The sequence below is a fragment of the Bombus huntii genome, chromosome 2, assembly GCF_024542735.1.
Source record: "Bombus huntii isolate Logan2020A chromosome 2, iyBomHunt1.1, whole genome shotgun sequence".
Lineage (NCBI taxonomy): Eukaryota > Metazoa > Arthropoda > Insecta > Hymenoptera > Apidae > Bombus > Bombus huntii.
This window is the reverse complement of record NC_066239.1, coordinates 10,590,151-10,612,550: the sequence shown is the minus strand read 5'-3', so window position 1 is coordinate 10,612,550 and position 22,400 is coordinate 10,590,151. Positions and strand designations below refer to the sequence as shown.

The 22,400-nt window shown below is 38.6% G+C and overlaps 1 protein-coding gene across 3 annotated transcripts in view; it reads left to right on the top strand.

Annotated features, from left to right (window-relative positions):
* The window catches only part of LOC126876230 (probable serine/threonine-protein kinase dyrk2), a 264,752-nt gene that overhangs the window by 63,989 nt on the left and 178,363 nt on the right, over nucleotides 1-22,400 (top strand). For all 3 annotated transcript variants that reach the window (XM_050639103.1, XM_050639102.1, XM_050639100.1), the window contains exon 2: nucleotides 8,741-10,756. In XM_050639103.1, the coding sequence (XP_050495060.1) occupies nucleotides 9,149-10,756 (1,608 nt within the window). In that variant the 5' untranslated portion in view covers nucleotides 8,741-9,148. The remainder of the gene's footprint in view (nucleotides 1-8,740; nucleotides 10,757-22,400) is intronic.

Sequence of the window (22,400 nt, the reverse complement as noted above, 5' to 3'; positions counted from 1 at the left end):
GTGGAGATGGCGCGTGCAAACTGCAGAAGATGAAGCGCGTTATCACAAGCCATGATACCTCGGCATGATGCAGACTGGTAAAGATCCCCTGCAGTATTATTAACCGGAATGACGAACGGAGTACTCATATACCCCTCTTGTCTCCTTTTCAGCTCTGCATTACACGTGAATGAGTTTTTCAGCTGTTTTCGCTTTTAACCGACAACGAATCTGATGCTCGTTGATGCTTTTTATTTTCTACAAACGTCGCTCTACAAGTATAATTTTAGAAATTTGCATAATTATAGTTTCTAACGTTTCTTTGGTAGACGTGGAAAAGATTGATAGACGAAAGCGTTAAATGAGCGTTAGATTTGATAAAATCTAATACAAATTATTCTTACTAGAAATTTTCCATCGATAAAATTGAAATTAAAGTAGAAGCACGTAGCCGGTCTTGAGAATTTAAAAAGATCGAAGTTGCCATTCTTAGATGTATTGTATGGTGCTTTCGTCGTTTAACGGAGTGGTATATCGATCGGAAGTCTGCATATCAGGCCGCGTATCACACATTCACAGAGGCCGCCGTGGAATTACCTCGAAAGCGCGCGACAATATGGTGTCACGCGTTCAACATAATCAATCGAGTTCCATGAGGTTCGCATCGCGTGACCTAAGCTCAAGCTCTGTCGCAACGAGACACGTCTCTGCCTCTTTTGCAAACGACAGCCCTTTTTTAATTCGTAATGCTTAAGCCTGTTTCATATTGTGTATCATTTTTTATCTACGGTTCGTTTAATCTAGTTTCATTCGATATAATTAAAGCAAGCAACGTGTGTGGTATTTTGAGACGATAAATCTATACTTTGGATTTTCAATAATTTCCATCGTATATGTTAATGATAATTTCGAAAATCGCAAACGTTAATATTATATTTTCAGTAAATCGAACGGTTAGCTTATAATGTATATTTAAAAAGGCAAAATATCATTTAGAAAAGCTGTAACATCGCGAATTACGTGCATTAGATTATACTTTGTAACATTCATTATACGTAATTAAACTATTAGCTAGCTTTATACTAACAAAGAATTGTCTTTCGTAGATATTATATTAAATTTGTTACATCTATTGTATTAAAAACGTGCAATATAACAATACACAATTATATATCATAACGTGTTATCATATAACTAAAAAACAATTCCATTCGAGCAAAGAAAGTGAAAAGAGGATCGATCATTTTTTGCCAATTAGATAAGGGGAAGCACGAATCTCGAGGGATTAATATTCCTCATTGACAGAACTATCACGTCTGTCTGAATCGTCTCGCAACTCGCGGCTATCCGCCATTGCTCGTTACGCTACTTATCTTTATGGTTTCTAATTACCTCGACCAATTATCGTTTCCAAGTTTCCAGTCGAATCCGAGCATATAGCACACGGGATATTCGCATGGCACGACCGCTCTTACAGTTGGTAATATGCCGGTTTTAGTCGGTCGACGTTGCTATTTCATTAAGAAAGGGAAAAATATGGTTTGTACCATCGACGAGCATGGAACGGCTTGGTTCTTGCGTGTGCTCATCGTCCGATCCGCTTTCCAGGGGATCCTCGACGACACGGCTCGACGAGTTGGAAATCCCCTGTTTGCAGTTTGCTCGAAACGAAAGTGTGAAACGTTATGCCAAACTTATAATCATGATTTCCTTGGTTTTATTCAATTCGTGAATACATATACTTACACGTACGTCTACTACACCTGTGCTACACCTACCACATTTACTACACCTAGGGACGAAATTAACTTCGATTCGAGTCTGACCGTGAAGCTTCGAACGTTTCATTCGTATTTTCAAATAAGTAGAGATAGATTGGTGCTTTGAAAAATTTGGATTATACTTTCAAGTGCAACACGTTTTAATAAAATATATTCGAATCTTTCGTGAGTACTTCGATCAGGAATTTGTGATAATTAATATTTCTAAGTATAAACGTTCGAAGATCTACGACAAGAAATGAACCAAGGCCAGGTATTGTATCTGATCATACTAATTACCAGTAACCTACAAAATATTTGGAGGAAAATTTGTTCAGTCGATACTCTGGAATACCCTGTAAGTACACATATCGATTGAAGTGAGTTAGTTTCGCGAACAGACGTGTGATAGCTGCGCGTAGTTATTTGTTCAGTCATATCCATCTTTGTGAAGCTTTCGAGGTTTAATTTAATGCTTGACGAAACTTTCAAAGGAAAAAAGTGCATAGCGTCGTTATTTTGAAGTTTTAAAACGATGGGTAGGTTTGAATGGGATCGAATGGAGTCTGAACATCGGAGTAGAAAATTGAGTTTCTCAATATGGCTCCGGCAGGCTTGATGAAATTAAGCAAGCAGGGATGGTTCTGTCCTCTTCGTTGTATTGTTGCAGGGAAACTCTGCGTTTCTAATTATCGCGCGAAACGTGTGCTCGTTCGTTAAAAGGACTTTTAGGGCGCTTCAAAAGCGATTCGGCTTTAAAGGGTGGAAAAAAGGTAGCGAAATTACTTGTCGATGAGTTGTGCTCATCTTTTATGGTCATAAAGTATATTTGTAAAAGCATTTTCGATAATTCGAATAAATGTTATTAATGTATGCCATTCCTTGTTTCAATTTCATGCTGTTTGTTGAAGCAAAAGAGCGTTTAGTATTCGCAGAAGTGAAATAAAATAAAACAAACGAATTCTTAGTCATCGTCGTCCCGACGTTTTTAAATAGAGAAAGAAGTAAAAGGGGTCTCGAACGTCTGCGTGTAGATGATCGCTGCAAAAGCATTGCGGCACAGGAATCGTTAAAATAGGCAGCCTATTGGCAGTCTGAATACTGCAGTCCGACTACAACGCCGTTCAAAAGTTAGAAATAAGTAAATTTGGTCACAGATTATAATCTAACGTTACACGAAGAGCTAATCATTCTGTCCCATTTTGAATACATTTTAAGATCGTTTCGACTCCAACCAAAAGCGAGAAACATGTTGTCTCCATTTGACTAACTTAATTATTATTTATCATATATTTATTATATATAGTCTGTATTAGTTTTGCAGTCTACAATCTATAGTATATATAGTATATATTATTATTATTTATATCCTCGCTTATCAACTTAGAAGCAATTTCCGGCTGTACATTTTTCCTTTATTTCCTATGTTTACTCTTCGTTCTGCACCTGCACCATCATCCGTATCGTATGCATTCCGTTTATAAACTATTTTAAAATTTCAACATTTGCGTATAACATAACATCTATCCTACTACTGAAATCCTTTCTTTGCTCCTTCATCCTATCGATAGGACCTACTGTTCTTCCTCCTATTCGATTCTTTCCCGGTGTTCAATATTGTATTCCCTCTTCGGTTTCTGTTCCTTACTATTGCCCTTAACGTCTTTATTTTTTTCCGTCTCTTTCCTTGTTTACCGCCTTAGCCTCTCTGCTTTCCCAAGGATTTCTATTCTCTGTCTTATTGCCCCTAATACCATTTCCACCGTCTACATCTTCTTGCGTTTTTGTCTTTTCACGTTGTTGCAGCACGTGCCTCGTTCTCCTTCCGATATTCTTTCTATTCAGTTCCATTTCCACGTCTGTATCTTGCTGCCGCAATCTTCTATCTCCGCTTTTCATTTTTCCTTCTAATTACATATCCTGCTCTTCGTTTCTTTTTTTTTTATTCTAAATTTAATATTTTTAAAGCACTTCGTACCTACGTACATATAGAAGTTGGTAGATTTTGGCTACTTTTCCACACAATTGTGAGAAACATAGTGTGTCTACTGGCTGTGAAAGTAAGAGGAAATAAGTGGTGGTGACGCTAGTGTGTTAAGTGGTGTAACGTCGGTTGCGCGGGAACCTCATCGCCTTTGCATTTTCCTCGACCGCGTTCACGTAACTCGTCGCCTTTCAAAATTAATCAGTCTCCCCTGACCGCGGAGGAAGAGCTTTCAAATTTCTTTCGTAATCAGGGTGTTGAGCAAGCGGGCGGTGAGAAACGCCAGAACGGACAAGAGAACCTCTCCTCTATATCGCGTATCGCTTATGTGCACACTGTTCGTACTTACGTTCGTAATTAGTCACGGCCAAAGATTCTGGCCAATTACGTTAACCGGGTTGACGGGATATATCCAGAGCGCGAATACGACGGTTAGGTTTTGCGTATCGTCGCGGAATCGTTGTTTCTTTGACTGTCGCGTTCGAACTGATCGAACGATGCCAGCTAAGAGTTTTGAGAAACGCGTCTGTGAATCGTTTCATAAATAAAGATTAAATTGGCAGCTGTAGGGACGGATGGCCAGAGGAACGTGTTACGTTTGTTAAACGTTCGATGTTGGTTTATTTCATTCACTCGAAATGTGTAACTTAAGACGTTTAGAAGCAAAAGTTTGGAACGGTTGATGTAGATAGAATGCGGATGTTTATGGAAATTAAATTTTTCATGAACACGAGTAAAGGAAGGAAACCGGAATAGAGATTTCTTTCGACTACTACATATTGTAAGGTGTAAGGTTTTATTTTATATACGTAGACTTAGACTCTTTATGCAAATTTTCCCATTAGATATTACGACGGATACTTTACTTATGATAATTATATTGCATTCTATATATCTCGTACCTATAAATGTTTCATAAATGCATAAATATTTAATATGATCAGCAGGTTATTGTAAAATACGCGGTAGAGTTTTAATTAGAAATTGTACGCACAAGTACATATATATATTTTTTTTTCCTTCGTATGAAAGTCAAACTATTTCCTTGTTCTTGTTCCTAGTGAAGTTTTAATTGTATTTGAATTATCGCTTACTATATTCTTACAAACTTAGGTGTACATTGCAAGTCGACAATTCAGACGTTCTTCTTTGTCCTTACTTTATTAAACTTAATCCATGAAAATTCAAACGTACATGCTCTTCTTCGTCATCCTCTACAGATTTGCAACTCTGAAACTACCTGTACAAAGGAATCGTCTTGTATATGCATGAACTCTGTTCTACAATGTATGCAACCGTCGTTTCCCTTCCATTTTTCTCCACCGTTTTTCCTCTTTCTCTCTTGTTTACACGTTCCAACGACTGCTTCGATTTTCGATCGCGTATCTAGAATTTTCCTACGAGAACACGAGCGAGGATTCGTTTCGACGACGTTTGACGCATTACAGCTACCTGCTTCTCTTTCACGCACTAAATGCTATACGGTTCTGCGGTTTCTAGGATGATCCGCATCGCGCCACTGAAAAAATTCGGTCAAGTCGTCGACGGATTAATTAGACGCGGCTTTACGTTTAACCGAGGTTGGGGTTAGGTTGTGTAATGAGAATACAGATTTCTTTTCCTTCTCTTTTTTTTTTCGTATGTGTAAGCGGCAGAGAGAAAGAGAGCGAGAGGAAGGCTTTCCCACTTAAACGATGCCAGTTAACGACTGCATTAGAATTGCAAGCGAGACGCGGTCTCGAAGGTAGCGGATGTCGGAATTAAGCCGCAGAAAGTCACGCGTGTTCGCCTCGTTGCACGCAGAGTTGTCGGGGAACGAAGGAAAATTTCTCGCGTTCCTGTGTACCGCGTTGACGCACACTTTCGTTAATATCTTTTCTGCTTTTTTGTTGCTTTTAAAAAGATACGATTGCGCGTCCAGCACAGTTTATCATGAATATCATACGTAAGGACGAAAAGATTGCTCGTTCCTGCGAGTGTTGAAATCTTCGGAATGTGAGAGAATGCATTGCAACAAGATGATAATTATACTTGCTGTCGATTGTAATTACTTTAATAATCATGAAAATCGTGAATAATATGAAGTTTCGAACGAAGCTTTAAACGAAGAAATTTCTCTTTAGATGAAGAAACAGATGTGGTTGCCGTGAGAGGGATTATGAAACGCGATGGTATTATGTTTTAGTTTTTGATAAAGTTTCGCTGAATTATATAAATTATATATAATTATATAAATAAATTATAAAAATGAAGTACGGTGTAGTAAATACCGACGTGGATATTACGTTCGTCTGATATGCAATTGAAACAAAAGTTAATACGTACTTGAGTAATATAAGAAATACGCTTAGCGTGTTTCGTATCTTCTTAATTATTATGTAATTTAAAATCAATTTTTATTACAATGTCGTATATGCAACTAACGTATCAAATCTATATAAATAAACTCATCTATTTTATTTGCAACAGATTCGTTCGTAATAACAATCTAATTCTTTCAAGAAACGTATCGATTTTTCTAAGCATCTTTGTCTCTCAATACTTGAAACAACGATGATAGTCGAAGCAGATAGAGTTGGTTGCACGTTCTGTGCAAACATTATTTTGTTCTTTACTGTGCGTGGTGGGATTAAAAGTTTCCGAATAATACGTCGCAGCTGTGTTTCATTCAAATGGCGACAGCGTAGAAAGCGATTCTTCGCGTATTTATTATCAACGTTTGATTGACCTCGTGCTGTTGAATTAGAATAAGTTTCCGTCGCATACATCCTTTATTCCATTAGGCGTCATTGTTTCTGCAACGGGCGATCAGTTTCGCAATAATGCAGTGAACTTTTCTACGCGCGAACGGCCTTGCCTTTTTACATCGACAACGGCCACGTGTGGGTGTCACTTACTTTCCTGCCTTGAAAAACCTTTCACTGTTTTGCACCTACATAGACACACGGTAGACAGCCCGCGTGCCGCTGCCTTAAAGTCAAAGAATTCGGTTTCGTAGTTGAACATTGCGCCTCCCTCCGAAACTTCGAATTCACCGCTCCTGGCGAAATTTTGTCATCTTGAGAACAAAATTTTAATTGATGTTTAAAAATGTAGAAAATCTTCTATTTAGAAGTTCGAATTTTCGAAGTACGAAAGCTTAAATTTGGAAGTTCGAAAATTTATACGTTTGGAAGTGGAATTACTTTTAGATGAAAGAATCCGAAAGTGTGAATCTGTCGAATTCTAAAATTTACACGCGAATCTCTCGAATTTGAAAACGAAGAAATTTATCGAGCTTAACATTTATAACGTTTGCTGCAAAAATACAAGAGAATGGTAATTTTGTTACGTAGATAGTACGGTGGGATCCACAGGAGCATTTTACTAGCAATTTCCTTCGAAGGATATTATGGGATACTATATTTCACGAAGGTACTTTCGTATTATTTCATTTTTATCGTGTTTAATAAAATTCATCGCGTTTTAACGCCCTATTCGTGTATTTCAAAGTTTTGTCCGCACGATCGATAATTGGTATGTTACCGCCAATTTATCGAGTCGAATTGTCCCTCGTAGGTGTTGTATCGCAATATAGACTCGCTTAGAATCGAGAATGGCACTGCAGATGCACCTGTGTACCGAACCACGAGAACTTAATGACCACGTTTCTCCTTCTAGTGAGATTGAACTAAAATCTACGAAAATGTTGGAAACTTTAAAAAATCATGTCGTTCGTCTTTTTTGTTTTTTAAATAAACGCTCGTTAGACGATAACATAATTCGTTGTATCGTTAACTGCTTGTTTTACGACGTTCAGTCGTACTAAATTGTGAAAAATTAAAAATCGCATGCAACGAAAACACGTGTGTTGCTGTTACAAATATTCAAACTAAATTAGAAGCTATCGAATGTAAGATAAATTGTAACTTACACTTATCATTTTAATAATTTTTATTCGTTACAGAATAATAAGATTTCAAAAGTGAATATTTTAGTCTGGTTGAATACATAGCTAATGAACGAAAACGTGAGTCAATGAGTTAAATTATATATCGGACCTTTAAGCGGTTACCAGACACGATCCTGAAGCTAATGCTAATTACGTTAATTATGGTCCAGACTTGGTTAAATAGGAAACGATTATATGTGTAGATTAATGTTACAAACCAATTCAGCAACCACCGTAGACGCCCCTGAATTTTATTTTTCTTGTTGAGTCAGTTCCCGTTACCCTATGATTATTCACGAATTTGTTACGTTATTTTCTTGTATCTCCAGTGCTTCTTTTTAACGCAGCTGCATCGGACTTTTAGTTGATGAGCATGTCGCTGTAAACGTATACTTTACGACGTACATACTTCGCTCATATCTGTCATCGACGATTCATCGGGCGTACTTTAAGTTACGGATGTCTACCAATTTGCAATTCCTTCCAAATAAGAAAATTTAAATTTCAAAGCCCGAGCTTACAAATTTTTACAATTTCTGAATTGAAATTAAAAAGATTTCCGAACTTCAGAAATTATAATAAAATATTGCTTGTTTCAAAAGTACAACCGAATTGTAGTCTGCATGAACGTTAATAATTCGCGTTTGTTCTTCCTCGGAAGGAAAATTAAATTTTCGAAGGGCACATCGGTAGACATCTCGATGCCTGGCCTTAGGCATCGGCCACAGAACGACCTTCATCCTTCGCCGATCTCCATCGAATCGCCTCGTGTCCCTCTCTCCGTTCTTTTTCATACAGTCGTTGCCTCTCACTCTCTTCCTTTTCTTTCCTTTGGCTGTTTCGAAGCCACGCGAACAGGCTATGCGAACGTACCGTATGCCATTCATGTATTTCACAACGGAAGAGAACGTCTCGCACCACCCCGTCTTTCCATCGTTCTCTAGAATCTCGTTCACCCTTCCTCCGACTCATCCTTCTCGTCATTTCATTTTTCACAACCGTTGCTTCACGACGCTTCGATTTGTTGTAGCCGTTTTTTTTCTTTTGAGTTGCTAGCCCCTATCCTGTTCCTACTTTCTGTTTCAGATTTCGTACGAACCGTCGTTGTACGGTACGAAAGGCACCGAGAGCGACGAGGATGACGTAGCCGTCTGGCGGCTGCCAGTTCACGAGAATCTTATCGAGAGGATGTACACGAACGAACAAGGTACACGAAACAAGAAGTCGTTTGCAGGCCAGTCGATTGTTCACGCGTTATCAGAGAAAACCGGGATATCGAGAGCAAGAATCACTGCCAGAGTAATAATACTCAGTTAGAAAAGTGTCGTTTCGTCCCAACTTCCGTCCAATTTGACAGAGAGGAACGATACAGAGGAGAAACAAAGAAACAAAAACGAAGGGGGCAGATAGAAAGGAATATCGCTTGTGTTCGAAACAAAATTCTCTTTCTTCGCTACTCGAGATCAAAAAGACTGAATATCAAAGAGAGGCAAGATGTTGGGAGTGAGTCAACCGGGAAATCCACCCTCGAGCCTGCGACACTCCGCGAGTTTCTCTTGTTTGCAACGCGGTACCGCCAGCGAGGGACACAGGGCGAGGACCTCGACGCTTTTACAGCAGCCGAGCTTGCAGCTGAGCAACAGCCATCATCAATACTCGTCCGGTCAGACTTCTCTGTTGCAGCAGTCGACCGGAACCGTTCAACATCGCATCGAGGCATTAGAGGCCGTTCAAGACAGCAACGATTACGGTTTCGTGAAAATTCGACCACGTCTACGTAGCACTAACGCTACGTTACACTATGAGGAGGAATTGGCCGCTCAGAAAAACGCTCTTTGGGATCGTGACGCGTCAGCGTTTAGCGATCGCGAATGCGACACCAATTACAAAGATTGTTCTTTGAAGATCAAGGATAGAGAATATTCGCCAAAAGGAGCCTCGAAGAATCCGAATCCACTGCGAGGAGCACTGATACTTTTTACTTCCACGTCATCTTGGTGGAAAGCCAAGCAACGCGAGGATCAACTGAACAGTTCATCTACGGATCGCTCGTTGACCTCCGCCACCGGCGCTGTGTTGACCTCGTCCGAGCGAAAGTGGTCGAGCACCTCGATGGCGTCTCCGTCGAACGAACGAAAGTGGCCATCGGTGGTGACTTCGCCTACGAACGACCGGAAGTGGTCGGTAGGCAACAACAACGCTCTAACATCGCCAGGGAACGAGAGGAAATGGACCAGATCGTCCGTCTCGTCGAATTCGACGGGACAGCAGGACAGGAAGTGGCGGTCTCTCGGTGCCCTGTTAAGGGCTCCGAATGGCACCAGTTCACACGCTGTTCAACATTCGCTGTCGCATAACATGAGCGTCTCGATGATCGAGGGCGAGCACTTCCGGGAGGATTTACGTGGGTCGAATTGCAAGTCGACGCGTTACCAGCAGCCCACGTCCTACTCGGCCCGTGTGTCCCGTGTGAGCCGGGACATCTACAGAGAGAACGGAGAATTCGGTCAGGCTGGAAGGTCGAAGGTTAGCCGTAGGTTGTATCAAGAAACCGCGGATTGCGCGGATAGAGACGTGGACGAGAGACACGTGACCGCTAGACATCAATTCGATGACGAGTGTCGAGGTCGAACAAATCGCGAGAGTATCTGTAAAGCGGAACAGCAGTCCATTGGCAACGATTCGCGTGCAACTACGTCTACTACAAGATCCAACCGGGCGCAGAGCTTTTATCTTCTGGATGATTTCTTACGGCCTCAGCCGCAGCAGAATAACAGCAAGTGCATGCTGAACGTTTACCTGTCACCGTCACACTCAAAGTCGTCTGGCAATGGTAACGATCACTCGGCGGGAAGATCAGCCGATGTGAAACAGCAGGTCTCGCAAGGGAACGTGACGAACATCACACCACCGCGACGTCATAACTCTAGCTCGGATAGCCTGGAGGTCGCGACTAGTCCGCTCCCGCCGCCTGTGCCGCCTCCGCCACCTCAGGTTACCGCCAGCCGAGACAGAGAAAGGGCTGAGAATTTCAAAGAGAAGGACGTGTGCCAGTGCAAAATGTGCTGGACCAATATGCAGCAGAGATCTTTCGTAGAAGAGGTAAGTCCTCGGGGGAGAGGAGCGACCGCGTTTCACTTGATCGGAATAACGCGTGACATCGTGTCCCCCGCTTTTTATCTCCATACGTTTCAACGTGTTTTCTTCGTATTTTCGCGTATTATTCTCGCGTGTTCTTCTGGTATTATTAAAAGGTACTTCGATATCGAGAGGTTACTTTTCTGGAAATTGGAATCGAGAATTACTTGATTCTCCATGGAAATTAGGATGATCATACGCGTGTTCGCTATGGGAATCGAAGTTTCAAAAATCCGATGATCTGTTTATTTTTGATCTGGGAGTTCTATAATTTGGAGATACTTTGTTTGAAAGTTGAAGCAAAAAGTTTAATGGTCTGAGATAAAATAGGAATTGAATATCGTGAGTTATGTATTATGTATACGTATTTGTTTTGTTTTATGGCAATATACAGTCGCCTAGGATTTGCTACTTATTGCTATGGTATTGTTACATTGTTAAAATAACGGGTTTTTAGTAGTATAAAAACTATATACATACCTCGTTGTTATTTCATGAAAGAGTTTGTATCAAAGATGTTGGTTGATACGAAATCCACGAGAGCGAAAATATTGAAACGCAACCAATAGCATGAGTCGACATAGATACTCTGAGAGGAAATTTCTCCGAGGAAATATTTTCAGTCAGCTAGGAATGTAGAATCGATAAATCAAGCGACGCGTGCTTTTGCTTTTCAATTTTTCGTCGGCCAACGAACTCACTTTCCTATGTTTCGATCGCCACGTTGCATTTACATAATTGATATCATGGCTTAGCGATTTCGTTGCTGCTTTTAAATTTCATTAAGTTGATTGTTATCGTTCGTGGATATCGTTGCAATTGAATTAGAAAATGTAGAAAACGAACAATTTCAAATATTTGTATCTAAAATTATTATACTTATATTTCATACTAAAATAATTTTCTTCATTCATCGAGTTTTCATGCTTTTATCGTTCATTCGTTTCTCTGTTGGTACATAGATTAGATTTATTGATTTTGATCAAAGAATTCTTCCGAATTATTTATTTTTCAGTTAAAAACATATTCATGTCTCCATCACTTTGTTTCCATTTCTATTAAAATTTATACCTTAAAAGCAGTAGCATGATTCTTTTAAAATTTTCACTTTAAAAGTAACAGTTATAAACATTGATAAAAAAGTTCTTATTCACCAAGTATAGCAATGCAAAAAGGTATTGAAGTACTCAATAGCGTAATCGTGAATATTCCAATAGTAGGCGCATCTAGATATCGATTTAACCCAGGCTTTTCAACTTATGGCCGAGGAACATCTGTAAAACTGTTTCTGAAACGGGTCGATAAAGCTAAAACGAGACACTTCTTCTTTCTATATCTACGTCAAATTCTGCAAATTTCAATCACTTACGTTTAACTACGTATGATAACGTGTATTATTCAATAATTTAACGTATGTTTCCTTTCTAGGAATTACATATCTAATGCAATAGTATTATTCAAACATATCGTTCAACGTATCTTCGACTTAAGCTTTTTAATATAAGAAGAATGTAAAAAGCAGTAGGAAAATTTAGTTTCGTTAATGAACTCGAATCATTTTGAATTTTATTCTATACTACTATTTCTGATACATCGATTTATCAAAAATTTCATTTTCGCGTAAAAATATTAAATATTAATCTCAAATTATTACGTCGCTTATTTTACTTCTAAACTATCATTTTTTCCATCTTTGGATTATTATCTTCTTATTCCTCTATTTTGAAATTATCATTTCCTTATTCCCCTGTACTTCAAACATTTCTCTTCGTATAAATCGTTCGTTTCAGAAATTATTACGCTCTCCTTTGAAAACTATCATTCCTCTGTCTTAAACTTATCCTTTGATCTATTTTTTTATCTTTCTCGTGATGGGTTTAAATTCGCTTCACAATCTCTTTCGCTAAAAATCGTTATTCCCTTCACAATCACATCGTTAATAAAACACCACCTGTCTAGACTCTTGCTGCTTAATTATCGGACCTCAGACTCCACGGTATCGAAGTCCTTAATATTTCGTGTTTTCAATTATGAACAGCGCGAACGGGAACTGTACGCGATTTAACGGCCGAGCATCGATGATACGTGATATGGAGTTTAGGATCACTGATTTTACGAGTTCACACGCTTCCTGGGTCGACAGATATCGTCGCGTCGGTTCACTTATTGGACGAGATAAGGGACACGTGCTGTCTGGTGGCAGGGTCGATTCACCGCTAATGTTCTGTAACTCAATTTAGAGGCAGCAGAAAGCACAGTTACAAATCGAATTGGTACGACGCCGCGTGGGACGACGAAAGATGTAACCCTTTCAATAATTACTGTAACAAGAAATAATTGGGGCACGTATATCAAGTAAACAAAAGTTTAAAACAATTATAGCGACCAACGAACGTAGAAATATGAGTTTTAATTGATTTGTTGAATTAATCTAGTGAAATAAATGCAAGAGAATATCGAACATCTATGCCAAATCGATCAAGTAAAATAAATAAAACAGAGAATTAAATATCTTTGCTGAAGTTGATCGGGTTGAATAAATGCGAGAGAAGATTAAAGTACCATGAATTTGGCACGACTGTTGTTTTTCTGGGAATTCGATATTCTAATGTAATCTATTTCCATTTGAATTTCAAACTTACGATTAATTAAATTATATCTCATGCAGCTAATGAGACGTGTTAAACAAGAAACGCGAAATAAATTCTGGATTACGCGCGGTTTCAAAGATTCGCGATTATCTATTATTGAAAATGGCTGGAAGTTGTTAACTAAATGAGTTTAACTACAAACTGAATGGATGTTTAGTATTGCTTCAAGTTTGGAAGTTACTCAATCTAGAGAATGTTTTCTCTCTGAAAGTCTATTGTGTGAAAGTGGACTGTTTCAGTTTACGCATGGAGCATGGAATCTCAACTAGTTAGCTAGGTATCTTTGATATCGAGCCTTTTAAGGTGATCCCTTGCGTTTAGGATACGCTTTCACAGTCGCTCGAATAATATTATCATCGTGATTCAATGGATGAGTTTTCTGCGAAAGTGTAAACAAGTAAATTTTCCCTTATAAATCACATTACAGATAGAATCTGTAAAAAAAAAAGAAATAAATAAAACACATAATAACAACAAATTATAAATCAATTTTTTTAAATTATTTAAACCCTTTAGAATTTTTTTCTAAGAATCAAGAATGATAAAATACAGAAGAATAAGAAGGGATGCAAAAATAATATTTAAAACAAATTTTTATATATCATATAATTTACAAACTAAGTACGTAATTAGCATTCAAAACCTTCAAAAAAAAACGGGGGACTGTCTTTCATAAATTTATTTGTCGCTCACAGTTGTCATAATTGACCGTAAATTTCAACTAAATTATAGAAAATAACGTTTGTAGCCGTCATCTTTCTCTGCGTCTCAATTTATGGAGTTGATCGGTATGGTTTCTACGAGACCCATAAAAAAATAAATCGTCCATTTTAGCTTCGAAATTCCAGCTGAACCGACCCACGTGATATACCCAAAAAGCAACGATCAAGAAAAATCTTCATTAACTTCCAGCATTCCGATTTAGTTGCTGCAGTAAAATAAAAACATTTCGCCACTTCCTGCCCAAAAAAATGTCAACGAAATTGCACGAATACCATCTGAAGTGCCCTTTAACCAGTAAACCCCCTCGACATCGTTAACCGTTCCAATTTATTCTCGCCAAAAAATCCGAAAAATGATCCAACTGGTACAGTTAAAGTAAAGAAAAAAAAAAAAGAAAAAAAGAAAAAACCCGGCAAAATCTCTGGTAAAAAAAAAATTCATTTGCACGTTGAACGAAGTATATCTGCCTTAAAAAGAAAGTCAGATCTGTATCACGTGCGATCGCGTGGCTTCTCTTCTTGGCTGTATCGAGTGTTTGAATTAGGCTGCCGCCCCTGACCCCTTATTTTCGCTAGTCTCGTATCGAACGAGAGCCCGTTATTCTTGGGACGCAGCAGGGTACAGAGTGACGGAGGAAGTCGTATTTCTATCCTTCCAGTATCTACTCTATTATTAGCAACCGCTGCAATGGCGGTGGACGCGGCTCGACTGGATTTCCGTTCGATTTTAAAACACTGCCGCATCCTAGCGGCTGCCGACTCTCGTGTAACCGTGTTCGTTCCTGTTTCTCTCTCTCTCTTTTTCCCCTTCAAGTGTGTTTTCTAAGCCTTATTGCGGATTTTCATCACGTAGCCGTGCGGCGGAGCAATTTTTGCATCGGTGCATCAAACTCTGGCGCGAATTTACCTGGCGAAACTTTACGGCTAGGTAAATTCGACGATAGCAGATACGCGCAGCACGCGTACGTATCCGACAGTCTGGCGAACGATGTTTGCAACGCGATTCGAAACGTCCCACGCAATATTTTTTTTGGCACAGAGATAGATTTACCACGAAGATCGATCATTACAGTGTTAGAGAAAGACGCTGTTTAGAGGCGGAAGAAGACGCTAGCGGGAAGATTTAGTATCTGTTTAGCGAATTTGTTAAGTAGTTTGACAAAGTGCCGAGTAGAGATTGGTTTATGTTATCTGTTGAGATAAAGTAGCGCTGTAGTTCTCTTCGGATGGGCATTCTTCTATGCGACGGGCGTTTATGATTGTCCTTCAGCAACTAGAAATTGAGTTTCTCTTACTCATTTTTCTTCCTGATTTTTGTGGAACTAAGGATAAGCAACATGTCTAATGTCGCTTATACATTTTGTGATCGATTATACATTTCGATTCATCGTTAGAACCAGCGTTGATGTTTAAAATACGCGTTCCGGATTGATAAAAACGATTGATTTATCTATTACGTTGTCCAAAACGTTTCTTTCGTTTCATAAGGTGATAATAGATGAGCAACAATTTCACAATTTCTGTTTTATATTATTTTATTGAATTAGGTATGATCTATTTCCTTCTATTTCTATTATTATGCTCGTGCATAATTCAATAAACTAATATAAAACAAAAAACATCGTGCGCCTGTTATTTCCTTATAGAACCAAAGAAACTTTTCGGACAACCTAATACATTCATTCAATATGTATACATCGATAAACTATAATTCGACTAGTTCTATACAAACTTCTAAGAAAGAAATTTTTTAAAAAATATAACCACAAAAATATTCCAAATATTCATCGACAATCTTCTATTGCCTGGATTCAATAGTAAAAATCTACAGTGGACTTGGTCCTTCTTCAAGAAGAAAATAAAAATACAGCTACGCACAAATCCTGAGGTTAACAACATTCGAGAGTTCCTTGCTGTTTGCACGCAACGATCCGGCATATATCTTCGAAATCTAGGAAAGGAAATTTCTAATAAATATCATTTTTCCGGACTCTTTTGTTCTTTACTTTTGTCCGTGCTCTTTGTTCGTGACGATTTCAGCGGCCATGCGTAACCACGAACGCCCTTCGTTCCTCGTCTGCACTCGTTTATCCCGTCGCTCTTCCTTTTTCCTTCGTTCTCTCTTATTTTTTTCTTCCCTATTTTTCCTCTGTATAATATGAAGACAGGCTAGGTCAGGGACGCGTAACCTACACATCCGGTGGAGACCAAGCCACTTGCAGCCGACGAAAGGCGTAGACCAATGCTACTACAATAATTCAGCGTCCGCCACGTTGAATTACTGGCGTTTCTTCAATTTTTCCTTGCCGGCGAGAATGTGGCGTTAAATTCGCGTGATTCCAAGTTGCACGCGTGTACACGCTGTACGGATTCGGGATACGTACGCCTGCGAATTGCCGTCAATCGCGTCGTATCCTTGATTTTCTCTCCCTTCGAGATTCCAAGGAATTCTGCCGTGAAACCTAAAGGACAACTTGCGATTTTGTCTGCTCATTCTACAAGTGCTGTAAGTAGACAATTTTTATTCTTTCTTATTTTTGGAATTATATGATAAATTCAAGAGGAAATAGAAATCCGAAGGAATTTGTGGGCCCTGGTGCTATTTTTTCGAGGCAAATAAATTTCTGGGAAATTAGTGAGAGACGAGGGAAACGAAGATTTGGAAAATGATGCAAGCCAGTTGTACGCTAGTTTAGATCGAATTAGATTGAAGCGAACTTGAATTTGATACGAGGGAACATGGACGTAACTGGATCTACCAAATTACATAGAGCTGGGTTTTAGTAGGTCACTGGGAAGCTCGTAGCTTCTAGAAACAGGGGACTTTATTCCACGTATATAAATCTTACGTTGCTCTTGATATATCATTTATATATATTTCTTTTTATAAAGTACTCTTTATCCTCTTCCAGCAAAATCTCGCGCATTTCACTCGAAAAACATCCCCATCTGCGTCGTATTATCGCCGACTTCTCTTTTACCAAACGATCATTCTCCCTCGGTTGGTATATTTTTATGCACCACCGATACAACGCGTTATTTTTAAGTTGGCCGCGTGAACAGGATCAACTAAGGTTGAAAAAAAGGAGAAAATCGAAGAAAGTAAAAAGAACGGAGATTTAATCTAAGAGGGGGAAGCGAGGAAAAAATGAAATGAGAAGGAAAAGCAATAATAAGCGAAAGAAAATAAACGGAAATTCAGGCTGTCTGAGTCGATGCCCTCGTACGAACAACTAAAAAGAAAACCTTTTATTTGGATGGGTCGACGACGATACGTTTGAAGCACCACGTTTGACGATCCCGCTTGGCTGAGTCACGATGACGTGCAAAAGCTCGCGACAACCGAACTCGAAGAGACGTTTGCGAGTGCAGAAACGCGTTCAGGTATGCGGCAGTCGCGTATCGAAAACATTCGCGGGATTGAAGTTGAAAGAGCGGAGAAAGGACGTTATTTTAATCTGCTTGACCCTCTATCGCGTCATGCGATTTCCAACTTGCAAGTATTAAATATTATTATACACAAAGTGAATTATGTAACTTGATTACTTTAAATCAGTTGGCCAACTGAATTTTTTATTAAGAAATATAATCCGAAGATATGTTCAAGCTCATTGCAAACTTCTTCTGTATCGGTTCTCTCGGTCCAACGTTTACCAAGTCATCTTCAGCTTCTTTACAAATTAACTTTTTCGTTAAAAATTAAATTGCCAGTTTATCGAACTCGTACTAACATCTGCTAAAATATAGTCGTAAAGGAAATATAGGTTTATCTCTGAAAGATCTAAGAAAAGAAACCTCTACCTAACTCTCAATCTCATCAAATTACTTCGCCAAACATCATTGCTTCCTTCTCACCCGCCTAACGGTAGAAACGATTCACCAGCAGATTCTCATCGCTGAAACCAATCACGCATCATCGTCGCGTCGAAATCGACTCAGCATCGAACCACGCGTCGTTCGGTAAACAGTGCTGCCTGCCCACCGAAATTCCATTCGTCGTTGAGATACACGTGCATAATCGGGATCGTCACGTGTCTTATAGCGATAACGCATTCCGTTGACGTTCCGTTGTCCCTGGGAAAAATTTCTGCGAATTTACACGAAAGGGAACATCGTGTTCGGACATCGTGCGAGCAATAAGCCTTCTCAAACGATCTCGTATATTCTTGTATATTTCTGGCTTCGTCGCTAAACAATTCTCTACTCGTTCGAGCGTACATATATCAAAGCATAATATCTTCATGTAGGAGTTATCTCGTGGCGATTTCTTCTTCCTCGTGTTGCAGGAGCACGTAACGTTGCATGGGAATATGGACACGTTGGTATGCAGTTGGATGTTCCTGGGAAATTATTAGGGGCAATTCTTAGGCGCGCGTGCAATAAGAGACTTATGGACGATAAATAAAAAGGATTCTTTTAAAGAACGCGCATATAGGCGTTCTGTTGGTTTAGCTGCAGATCGAAACATCGAAATGTCGATCCGGTTTTCGAGTTGACGTTTGATACGACTTTTGACGCGTGCATCGTATAGAATTCTTCTCGTAAATACTTTCTTATTTTTAGAAATGTATCGTAGTTTTAGTGACGTTCAATTTTATTAAACGATAGTGGAATTTCCTCGTAGACAGTAATCGTCATCTATCTTATCGAGATGTTTTCGATGCAAAGAAAGAATATTAAGCGACGCGATGTTGGATCAACGTAGAAGTGAATATTCTCTTCTCGAGTTTCGATATAGATGATAAATATGCATCTTTTTCTATTAGCGTTTTGTTGTAGTTTATACGTGTGCTATAATTGTATTTAAATTCTCCCATGAATATCATTCATTTTATTAAGGTATTTGTGATCGAGTCGAGACAAGTTAGATGGCATAACGTTGAATCGACGTGAAAATGTTTCGATCTGTGATACGGATACGACGATGGATTTGATATGATGACACATGTCTCCTTATTTGTTAGCGTTCTGTTTTGAATTATGGATGTTGGAATTTACCGTAAACGACGAAGATCTTTTTTCTTCGGCGATGCTCTATTGTGATGCGATTGATAGCTTTTGTCTCATTGCGTATCCTCTGATGAATTGAGATTCTCTTATGGATGTTCGTTGCTGCATCGAGTAGATAGACGTTGTCTTCTTTTATAAATCGTTGATGTAACAATGGTAAAAAATAGTTACGCCATCCTATATTATTAAAAACGAAGAAACCGATTATGAAACTTTATATTAAAAAATTTCGTAACGTTAGATAAATGACTGAAACAATGAAAATAGGTCGAAATTAATCAACAAAGCGATACTTTGCTCCATCTTCATTTATCAATTGAGAAAGTATTACATCGCATATTCAACTCGTACAAATAATATTCGGTTTTATCATCATCCGTATAAATTCCCTCCACGCAGGTATTAATCAAATTCATTGCAAAAACTATCATAAAACGTCTAACCGACTGTTAAATTGAGGCATTGATATTCAAATAAAAGTACCTATATTCATCAGTCACGCATGAATTATTGCTACATCCACCTTGAATACTATGTAGAATAGTAAGACCGTGTATTAGAAGAAGTTTCACCTTCTACACGCGACTGTTACACATTTGAATCTAATAATCTCAAATGGCAAAATTATAATATGAAAAATCTGCCCGTATCGAGTCAACGTAAGCGCGCAACCTTAAAATTACGCGACCTCAAAAACTTCATCCTAAATTATGTGCCCAATAATGTGACTCGTACGAACTGCTGGCGCGATACATATTCCAAAAAGGAAGAAAGGAAAGCATGATCGTGTCAGGAGATGTTAAACGGGACAATTGGAAGGTATGGAAGGTTTAGTCCTCCAGATCGAGGGAAACGTGTTTCCGAGAACGCATCTGAAAGGGATTCCTTCACGTTCGAGACTCCCGATGGGTTTTGAAACGTGCTGTAGGGCAGACCAAAGGAGACAGGACCGTATAAGATAAAAGGCACAAGATAGACCCCTGACGGCGATATCTCGCGGTGAGATCTTCAAACCGGCCATGTCTGTCGTTGCGTCGAACCAGGGTGATTTATCATTATTGAAATACGGACCATTTAAAGCCATCGCTGTCCATTCTATGCTCTTGCACCGCGTACACCACGGTTTTCCATCTGAAAGGCTCGTGATTCGAAAGTCGTCTTTGTGCGTTTCGCTTTTCATTATTATTTTCTATTTTCTATTTACTCGGGCGACCCTATCATTGTTTCGTTTGAATCACTCGAAATTTGAGTCGTCTCGTAGTTTCTTACGTTTCTGTTCGTTCGTGATCATCCTGTTTGTTTAGAATTCAAAAGGCTATAGAGAATAGGCTTTGGTACGTTATCTTTCGAAGAAATTGAGTACATTTAGAGCACGTTATATCGCTACCGTCTGAGAATATTATAGTTAATATATTATACAGGGTGATTGGTAACTGGTGGTACAAGCGGAAAGGGGGGTGATTCTACGCGAAAAAAGAAGTCGAAAATGTAGAATAAAAATTTTTCGTTTGAGGCTTTGTTTTCGAGAAAATCGACTTTGAATTTTGGCTCGGTACGCGTGCACTTTGTCACGTCTCGTTATAACGGATCTCACTGTAGATCGTTGTCTCGATGGAAAAATTAAAAAAAAAAAAAAATTAAAACAAAATTGTTATTTTTGACTATATTTTCGACTTCTTTTTTCGCGTAGAATCACCCCCTCTCCGCTTGTACCACCAGTTATCAACCACCCTGTATATAAATTACGAATTACATTTTACCAACGAGTAACAGATTTAAATAATTATACTGAAAAGATAGAATTTGCCTAGGTCTTACGGTGTATATATTTTCCTAAATTCTTCAAATTTATACGTGAAATATCATAGTATTAGTATAATTTAGTACGATGCGACGATATTTTCCACGAGTAGAGAAAGAAGTTGCGCTCTTCTAAGGCGAGGCATAAATTTCGATCGCACGGATCGTAAATTTTTTTCCCCGGCCAGACAGATGGTGCTTAACCATGAATTCAATTTTGCTCAAACCGGATCTCGAGCACGTGGTAATGTTCCGCTACAAGTAAATAACGTGCTGGAACGCACATTTCGCTTCGTTTCGCGAACAAACCGCAAATATCAGCTTTATACACTTCATTAAGCAAGAAATTATATTTGCGATTTCGAATCTATTACCTTTTATATCGTTAATACGTTCGGTATGTCTCGATCATAGTAATCGTTCCTAGTAGAATTTCGTCAATTAGTTTTTTTTTTTTTCGCAGAAACGGTGTTAGTATAGCATAAAAATCTCATAGGAATAAAACGGATTTATCGTTGCGATTTCGAATAATAATAATACTGAAAAGAAATACGTAATCTGCAATGAAAAATATTCCCTAATGAATATTAAGGTATTAGACACGTCTAGAAAGTTTGATCGATATTAAACAATGACGCGTTTAAAAGTTTTCTCCTCGCGATTATAACACGAAACTGTTTAAGAGATTTTCGTTAAGATGCCTCAAGTTTACGAAACATAAAATCCTCTGTAGGATAATGAGAGCGTGGTGGCACTGTGTAAAAGTTTGAATGCTCGTGCATGAAAATCGCGGTAAAGCGTGAACTTGCATACCGACAGAGATATTGGCGAGGTTGCTTGCCTGCAACAGGATAGCGGATATTTTTGGAAAATGATTCTTGCAGCTGACAAATAGCACGGCATGTGTACAGATCTGCGGTTTATCAAATAACCAATTTTTTCGCTGCGGCTAGCGATCGAATTGAACAGCGGGAATATTGTAAAAATAAATATATTTGTTCATTTATACAAATTAATTTCGTTCGAAGAATTGCCTTGTATGAAAAATATCGGTAAAGAAGACTTTGTTCGATGCACGTAACAACTACGGTAAACATTCCTTGGAAACTTTTTAGAATTAAGATGGAAAAAATGTACTGTATTTATGTGATACTGAATTGAATTGATGTTATGTTTCGTGTGTCTTTAGATATTATATGGATTTTACTGTGAATTTCTTTTTATGAATTATGTGGCGCATACGTTCGTTAGGCAACAATTATCGACTGTGCGAATTAGGCAGAAAGTAAATATAAAATGCAAAATATAAGGGATGAGCATCGACGGAGGATAATGAATTAAATTCCATGGTAGTTTAGAATGAACGCGAAGGCCCTATTTACAGTAACAGTGGTGATAACATCACTGTATAGAATTAAAAGTTTT